General features: G+C 33.9%; 1 protein-coding gene across 2 annotated transcripts in view; it reads left to right on the top strand.

The window, feature by feature from the left end:
- Positions 1-233: 233 nt before the first annotated feature.
- Positions 234-8,935, top strand: part of LOC125036364 (proteoglycan 4-like) — a 14,296-nt gene continuing 5,594 nt past the window's right edge. For both annotated transcript variants that reach the window (XM_047628937.1, XM_047628936.1), the window contains exons 1-13: positions 234-353; positions 2,471-2,592; positions 3,208-3,330; positions 3,548-3,656; positions 4,632-4,738; positions 5,416-5,556; positions 5,776-5,796; positions 6,186-6,206; positions 6,521-6,541; positions 6,781-6,876; positions 7,012-7,032; positions 7,289-7,393; positions 7,636-7,746. In XM_047628937.1, the coding sequence (XP_047484893.1) occupies positions 2,500-2,592; positions 3,208-3,330; positions 3,548-3,656; positions 4,632-4,738; positions 5,416-5,556; positions 5,776-5,796; positions 6,186-6,206; positions 6,521-6,541; positions 6,781-6,876; positions 7,012-7,032; positions 7,289-7,393; positions 7,636-7,746 (969 nt within the window). In that variant the 5' untranslated portion in view covers positions 234-353; positions 2,471-2,499. The remainder of the gene's footprint in view (positions 354-2,470; positions 2,593-3,207; positions 3,331-3,547; positions 3,657-4,631; positions 4,739-5,415; positions 5,557-5,775; positions 5,797-6,185; positions 6,207-6,520; positions 6,542-6,780; positions 6,877-7,011; positions 7,033-7,288; positions 7,394-7,635; positions 7,747-8,935) is intronic.

Here is an 8,935-nt window from a genome sequence, read left to right as displayed (position 1 = left end):
ATCCATAAGATTTTGTTAGTTTCCAAATTAAGAATATTAAAACCATGGATGAAAATCTTGAAGTTGCGCATACCGAGTCGTCTGTATTCTTCACACTTGTTAGAATCCTTTCAATTGAATTGGTCTTCGTGCGAAATAAATTACGAATACATCTCTCCCATAGGAATATCAAACGCACTGATATATATTAAGCATTGTAATGTTAACATTGATATATTTCAGTAAAAAATAAGCAACATTCTACTAAATGTTTCAGTTGGCTTCCATACATGTGTGACGGAATCGGACGCGTTTCGGTAAACAAGCGAGGTGCTCCTGCGAGACGGACGACACGTGCTTCAGAACATCCTCTGGTGTGTAGTTAGTTAGCTGTGTTATGTTGAATATTGTACTATTTATATGATTTGGGAATCACTTGGTGTCATGATGTTGAATTGGTGAGAAGCATATTTAATGTATCATAGAGAAACATTACCGAGAAGTCAAAAGTGAAGCCACCTAAACGGCAGGGTGCATTGAGTGATGCATACTTACGTTAGTACAATAGTTTAATAGATATTTTTGAATGATTTGGAAGTAACTCCTAACAGCGATTTTCTTGTAAACAAATGCAGATGTACAGTAAGAGATTTCTTCAAGTTTCAGACGAATCTGGGGGTACCTTAAAGAATCGGTCCATTCAAACAATCTTTACCTTGTACACTACCCCATTAGCTCCCTCTACTCTTTGCACTGCCACACTACCCTCTAGTCCTGTTCAACTTGTAACTTTACCCTAATCATTAGCTCATTCCTAATCCTTTTCAGTACTCTACGTTATCATAGCACCATATGACCTGTGATGTATATAACGCTTCCTTACCTAGAGACTTTGCCCCTAAGCTGCATGCTATCACTGTAATTTGAATATGCTGCTAATGACCTTAGATGTCATTAGCAGCGTATGATATCGCGGCAGAAATCATTCAGTAAATAGATCACAGAACCTATACAAAGGGTTTTGTGATAATTCCAGACCGTTGGTGTAGATGGGTTGCATCTACCACTTGTCTTGGTGTTTTATCTCATTATGGAATGTTTGTAGTGGGTGTGAGTGCCCACTGTATGGCTTGGTGGAGTAGGTGGAGTAGGTGGAGTAGGTGGAGTGGAGATCAAGAGGGGAGCAAGAGAGGCTCCCTGTCAGTGAAGGCCTGGGCAGTCCATGTGCTGCTGCTGCATGTCATGCTGCTCTGGAGGATTGGTAGTAGCTGGACCACAATCCACTATTTTCTATAATTATTTCTGTCATATTTCATAGGAAATCAAAATGGTTTCCTGACACTTTGTGATGAATCGAATTTGAATTTCTGTTACCATCCCCAAGATTCAGCTTTTATTGTCACATGATTAAATACTACAGTTCTGATTGACACTATTAGACCTGACATTAGGTACCTGTCATCACTTAATGTTCAAATATATTAATTTCCCTTGAATTATGCTCTGGCACAAGTGTATATTACTTTTGTGTCGTTTCATGTGAAACTCATGAAATTTATAAATTGTACAACTTCTCAGCTGTCTTTGTTATCAATTTGTGACAGAAATGGTTCAACAGAAGTTTCTTTAGCATTTACATTCTCGTAGATGCTTAAGTTTTACCAAAATAGGATAAAATATACAATTCAATTTTAGGATTTCCATGTGAAAACCTATGGCAACATGCTTTTTCTCACCTTGCTTGCAGAACTACTGTATCCTGCATCTTCCCTAACACAAGATGACATCATGATTCTTGATTCACTCCAGCAGTTGTATAGGGCAGGTTCCAGTAATTAAAGAAATGTCCTACAATCTCAATATTTTGCAAATCCTAATGTTCTGGGGCTTGCACACATTTTTTATGGCTAAATTGCTACTGGTTGCCTTTGTTTTTTATCAATATTACCTATAGCTGCTATTTTTATTCAGTATGTTTGACAGTTATTTTTGGTTTTGGGCAGCCCTGGTAAACACCCTCCCCTGCTGTCAGGAGCAGTGTCGTTTCTGTTACTCTGGTGCTGCATATATTGTGCAAATTTGTTATGAAAAATAAAATAGGTTACTAAGGTTGAAAATTTATGCTTCAAGATTTGATGTTTTTTAGAAAGAATTATATACAGAATAACCATTTATTTGCATTATTTTCAAAACATAAAATTATTGTTTTAAACTGCCACCATCAGTTTTTAACAAATGTTTATGAATAAGTGCTTATTTTTGGGAGTTAAAGAGCTCCTCACATCTAGGTTTTTTTTAGCATTTACAAATGCATCATGAGATAGGGGCATTCCTGTAAGCAAGAATAAAAAGCTGTCTGTTTAAAAAAAATGATTCCAGACTTCATGATCCTTAGTTTTTGAGGTTAAAGCAATACTTGCATGGAAACGAAAAAATATAAAATTTATTAAAGATGTTGTCCTTATGATTTTCTTATTCTCTTTCTTGGCAGGTGAAGAAGAGTGAGTTTATTCATACAAGATGAAGGTCATAAATGGTGCCAAACCAAAACCTAAATTTATGAAGAAGAAGAAGCCTAAGGTGAAAAAAGTTCCCAAAGTACAGGAGAGCCTGGTGAGTGTAAAGATATTTTTGTATATAGTCTTATTATTATAAGTGAAGGAAATGGTGGGAGTGAGGATAACTTGTTTCAACTCCTTGAGAATATTCCAAATGTTAAAGAAAATAATTTTTGATGTTTTACTTGCTGAGTTATGATTATTCTTACATCCAGAGAGCAATAATACTAAGGGAATAGTAGGGTATCTCTTTCTTGCTGTCATTATTAGAGTGTGTAGTGAAGTGTCAGTTTGAATGGAATTTCGTACTGAAATCATTCATGAAAAAATGTGTTAAGAAAGATGATCGACTCAGTATAGCTTTATTTAATTTCTCATGGTTTACCTCTGGGACCAGGCATTATGTAGAATTTTTCACCCTTGTGTTGTTTAAATATATTTGTATATTTTCAGTGACAGAAGTAAAATTGGAATGCTTGCATTAAAAAGTAATATTAGTATCACATTTAGATTTTATTTATTTATTTATTTTTTATTATTATTATTATCTTTTTTTTTTTTCTTCTTCTTCTTTTTTATTATCTTTATTTAGGAGTGATTTATTTTGTTACAAATTTTCCTTTTTCTTTTTAAGGAACATGACAATCATGCTGAGCCTTTCTTATTTCAGGAAGCCGAATCAGGAGTTGTCTTTATATCTCACCTCCCACATGGATTTTATGATAGGGAACTAAAGGCATTCTTCTCACAGTTTGGAAAACTGTCAAGGGTGTCTGTGCCACGGAGTGAAAGTGTAAGTTTTTGTTTTTATCATTTGTTGTGTTTTGATAGAAGTAAAAAATAAATAAATACAAATTAAGTTTTATGAAAATAATGTAATATTTCAAGACTATAAATGGTTATTGTGGTATGTGTTCACTTATTTGTATGCACATACATTCATATGAATAAGGTTAAAGTTATTTTCCTTTTTTCATCCTAACTTATGTATCTAATTTTTCAATTACTAGACTGGTACAGTGTGTGGTTATGGCTATCTGGAGTTCCATGTCCCAGATGTTGCAAAAATTGCAGCAAAAACAATGAATGGTTATTTGGTTAAAGGAAAGATTTTAAAATGTAAGTATGTCCGTGATCTATTATAATACATAATGTAGAGAGTTTAAGTTTTGTCTGTTTAGCCCATTTCTTAAATCCAAATAACATAGAGTAGGTGAAAAATATATATGATATAGAATAGGTGGAAAAATATATGGCATTTGTTTGATATGTTTTTGCATTATTATTGTTACTATCTTTTAAGTCAACCAGTTGAGACCAGAAGAGTATGCATACAAGTACTGTCCACCTCAGTTTTGTTTATTTGATTTTGGTTACACATTTATGGCACCTGGAGTGCTCAGTCACCAAGGAGGCAATTACTAGGCCTTCCTGTGTTCATCTATATATGCCCCACCTCTTGACACCAAATCATCTCTCTAGGTAGTCAGTAACTCCTAAATGCCAAATGAGTCTAATCACTTCCAAGAGGTTTATGCACTCGTGGAGAGTTTTTCCTATCACCCCGGCTTTCAGCTGAAATGCTCACAACGGCAAGTTGCTTTGCCCCAGTCCATAGCTAGATTTTTCCATGATGGCTTGTTCAAGTCACCAGCCCCACAAGCCAAGTTTTTCATGATGTAATGGTCACATCATCCAGATCATAGGGGTTAAGGTGAAAACCCCCAAGGGAATAGTATCTTGGTTCATGGAACTGTCTTGCTACTTTGTCACTTTGCCTTGTTTGAACATGTTCTTGCCAGATCCACATTTATGAGTAAAAACTAGAATCAATCCAATAGATTTGTACTGTAAATCAATATGCCATAAGAGAATATCTTTGAAATATGAACTCACCGCTTCACTTTTTTTTTCTTTCTTTCTTTCTTTTTTTTTTTTCCTTCCTTCCTTTCTTCCTTCCTTCCTTTCTTCCTTCCTTCCTTCCTTCCTTCCTTCCTTCCTTCCTTCCTTCTTTCTTTCCTTCCTTTTTTGTGGTTGATTTTTTTGTAGAATTCCATCACATTAGTTACTAATGTATACTTTTTCTCTGTACAGGTGAGTATGTACCTAAAGAAAGAGTAAGTGAGAAGATGTTTCCAAAACAAATATATAATGGCCACAATTGTCCAAAAGCAAAGCGGAGGGAGGAAGCAATTCAAAAGGTTTGTTTGTTTTTTTCATTTTTTAGTGCACTTTACTTGTGAATTGTTGATAATGTGAGTAATCATATTGGTTGTGTATTTTTCTCTCAAAAAAGTTCATTACTCGAAAAGTCAATTTAGATATTCATTTGTCACATTGTTTTGGGCCATGTTGTCTATAAATCTCATAGCTATCCATTATGTTTGCCCTCAAATACTGAAAAAAAGCCACTTTCTTCTCTGCTAATCTTTTTATTCTGAATTTGATAGATATTATTTGTATGGTTACTACTTCCCAATAGTGTTTAACCCAATGGCGACAGGTCACGCCTATAGGCGTCATAACAATACGCTCGAAATGTGGCGTTTGCTGTCCGCCGCGGTGGCGCACCAAAGCACTCCGAGGCAATGATTCGGCTTGATGTACCAAATTCACGCGCTCAAAGTCGGCGCGTTGCCGTGGTTCGCCAGAGCGTAGAGTTTTTGTTTAGTTTTCTATACCGGTCGCCAATGGGTTAAGTATGATTTGTAAAAATAGTCTAAATTATTTCTGTAATTTATACATTTTTGTTAATTTAATTAATCAGAAATGTGTCTTAGAGAGTGTATATGAGTGTACAGTTGTCTCTTGAATGAATTGAGTGTTGTTGAAAGTACTTTCATGTTTTTCATTGCCATTTTATTATTTTTTTCCCTAGATGAATAGAGTTCTCAGTCAAGACGAGAAGGACAAGAAGATGAAGCGGTTAAAAAAGAACTATGCAAAAAAGTTAAGGGACCTAGGAAAAGAAGGTGTTATTGTTGCCTTGAATGGAATGCCAAATCATAAACAAATGCTGGTAACTTTCCTTCTCCTTTATAATGTTATACATCAAAATTTACTGAAATGGAATTCAAAATAAGCATTATGAATTAGAATTATCTGTTTCCAGGTCCAATAAAAAAATGTGCTATTTGCAATATAAATACCCTCAGTTTTGATGTAAATTTGAATGACGTATAACATGATTACATCTCACTCCAAAAGAAAATCTAATATTTTGTATTTTCTCTTTCAGAAAAGGATAAAACAAGAAGTTGTAAGTCTAGAATACTGACTGTTTGTTAAGTAGAATTTTCATGGAATTTGAAATTTAGTTACATTTTAAAAACATTGACATACATTTGGTATATAGATATATATGATTTCTCTTTCTCTTTCTTCTTGCCTCCCATCCTCAGCAGTCTTTCTTGCCTGTGTCTTACAGCCTGCATTGACCCTGAATTATGTGATCCAATGGCTAGATGCATTGTTAAACTTCTGAAGTAATGATTTTAGTTTATGAAAATTATAGAAATATGTTGATAGTGAGATGGTTTATTACATCCTTAACCCTTTAGGGATTGCACATCAGCTTACTAAACAATCCCTTCTTTTAGTTCTAATTTGACCTTCCAAATGTTTTATTTTCCTTGTTTTAATTTTCAGATGGATCCAGAACTGAAGGATGTAAGTATGAAATCTCATGCAGGACCATGCTGGATGAGTGTTTTGTTATATTGATTGTACCAGCTATATAACTATATTTGTTTACTTACCTGAAAGTATTTATTTATTATTATTATTATCATCATCATCATCATCATCATCATCCCATACTGTCACTGCCAGATGAGAATAATAGGATATTAGTTTTGTTTTATGTTCTATGTTAAAATTAAGGTCTTGTTACAATTATTATTAGGTATGAATGTATTTATTGTCTCATACCTTTATTTAAGAAAAACAATATTAATGGTAATATATATGTTTATATTTTTCAGAGTGGGCCACGGACTGAGAACGTAAGTAAATCTTAACTGTTGCTAAGTAACACTTTGTAATTTTATATTCTTAAATGTAATTGATTTGTTTAGAACTCTGTTTAAAGAGTAGATAGGATGATTATCAAGGTGAAGGAAAAGTGGAGAAAAAAGTAATTATTATTTCACAGTATTGACAGAACAGTAAATATGATTGAAGAAAAAAAGGAATATATTTAAATGGAAATGTTTTGAACTCTTTTTCTTTCATTGATAAATAGATATACTTGGAGCGGATAGACTGGTTTGAAAAGAAGTTCCAGGAAGTGATAGACTCCGGGGATAAGCTTGACTTTGAAATAAAGACTGCTGAAGTGGTAAGAGTTAACATCAACTTTTAGTGATTTTATGATGAATATGCAATTAAACATTGAGAGCATATCTTGACATACTGAAATCCCTTGCCTGTTTTCTGGTCACTTTTTGTTAAATATTTATTTGTTTAATTTCAGAGGAAGATAAGAGACAAAGCTGTGAGTATTATGGTTTATCCAAGAGTTTTTATATGCATGGAAATAGGTCTTTCATTTCTGCAATCACATATTTTATTTTTATATTTATTTTATTTATTTATTTATTATTTTTTTCTACTAACTGGATTGCTTTGAATATATATTTGATAAATACACTTCATCCCTTCTGTAACTCTCTCATATTCATATGATACTGTGCATAAAGACCAAAGGAAATATTTTTATATTTGTATGATGAATGTACTTTTCTGCTTAGCTGGTGGAAGCTCTCAGTCCGGAGCAAATGGAGACATTAAAGAAACAGATTAGTTCCTATAAGAAGCAAATGAAGATACTGCAAGCAGAAGGCAAGATCAGAGGGGTAAGATGAGATACTCTGTTGTAAATGTTACATAACTGTCGACACAAACTTTTATTTTTACTGTTACATAATGATGATTTTAAAACATCACTTTTTGGTTGTCTTTTTTTCTATCATCTTTCTCTCTCCTATATTAAACGCTTGTCATTGTAAATTCTGCTGAGTGAACATTCTCTCTCTCTCTCTCTCTCTCTCTTTCTTTCTTTCTATGTTTTTTTATAGATATTTTTTCTTCTTTGAAGGACATAATCATTGATGATGTTGAAGAGACGAAAAGGGCAGAAACTGAAGAATCCGAAACTGAGGAAGCAGAAGAAGAATTGGATAGTGAATCTGAGGTAGATGATGAGGAGGTAAGGTATATTTCTATTTAGAGAATTGCAGCCTGTGAAATTATGAATAACAGTTATTAGCCTCTTCTGTATCAAAATTTGCAAAAATAAGGTAATTCCGCTTTTATGTATATGTATATATATATATATGTATATATATATATATATATATATATATATATATATATATATATATATATAGATATATATATAATCTCTATCTATCTGTCTATATATATATATATATATATATATATATATATATATATATATATGCATATACAATCTGTATCTATATCAATCTATCTCTCTCTCTCTCTCTCTCTCTCTCTCTCTCTCTCTCTCTCTCTCTCTCTCTCTCTCTCTCTCTCTCTCTCTCTCTCTCTCTCTCTCTCTCTCTCTCTATATATATATATATATATATATATATATATATATATATATATATATATATATTACATATATAAATATATAATATATGTATATTATACATACATACATATGTATATTATACATATATATATATATATATATATATATATATATATATATATATATATATATATATATATTACATATATAAATATATAATATATGTATATTATACATACATACATATGTATATTATACATATATTTGCATCTCCCCATCTCCCTCCCCCCCCTCTCTTTCTTTCCATCTCCCTATCCTCCTCCTCAGCCTCCGGGCTAGTACAGTGGTAACGTGCCGGCCTCTCACCCGAGGGGTCGGCGGTTCACAATTATCACCTGGAGGTTACTGCTGTGGCTGGGCACCACGGCGGGTAAGGACAAAAGCCGAGTCAGCACCAGCTGACACACGTTAGCGAGTCGACATTAGTCGACACAGGCCGGGCTCCCCTCATTGGCATAGCCCGGGCGAAGCTCAGCTTCACATTTCGGACTTATCCTTATCCTCCTCCTCCCCCTCCCCCCCCCCCCTCTCTCTCTCTCTCTCTCTCTCTCTCTCTCTCTCTCTCTCTCTCTCTCTCTCTCTCTCTCTCTCTCTCTCTCTCTCTCTCTCTCTCTCTCTCTCTCTCTCTCTCTTTCCCTCTCTCTCTCCCTCTCTCTCCCTCTCCCCCTCTCTCCCTCTCTCCCTCCCCCTTCCTTCCTTCCTTCTTCCTTTCCCATTTCCTCTTCATTTCTTTCTTTCTCTTTTTTAATAATTGATTTTTGTTTCTCTGCATTTTATA

Source organism: Penaeus chinensis, chromosome 21 (assembly GCF_019202785.1).
Source record: "Penaeus chinensis breed Huanghai No. 1 chromosome 21, ASM1920278v2, whole genome shotgun sequence".
NCBI classification, from domain to species: domain Eukaryota; kingdom Metazoa; phylum Arthropoda; class Malacostraca; order Decapoda; family Penaeidae; genus Penaeus; species Penaeus chinensis.
The sequence above is the reverse complement of the archived record's forward strand: the minus strand, read 5'-3'. Positions and strand labels throughout refer to the sequence as shown.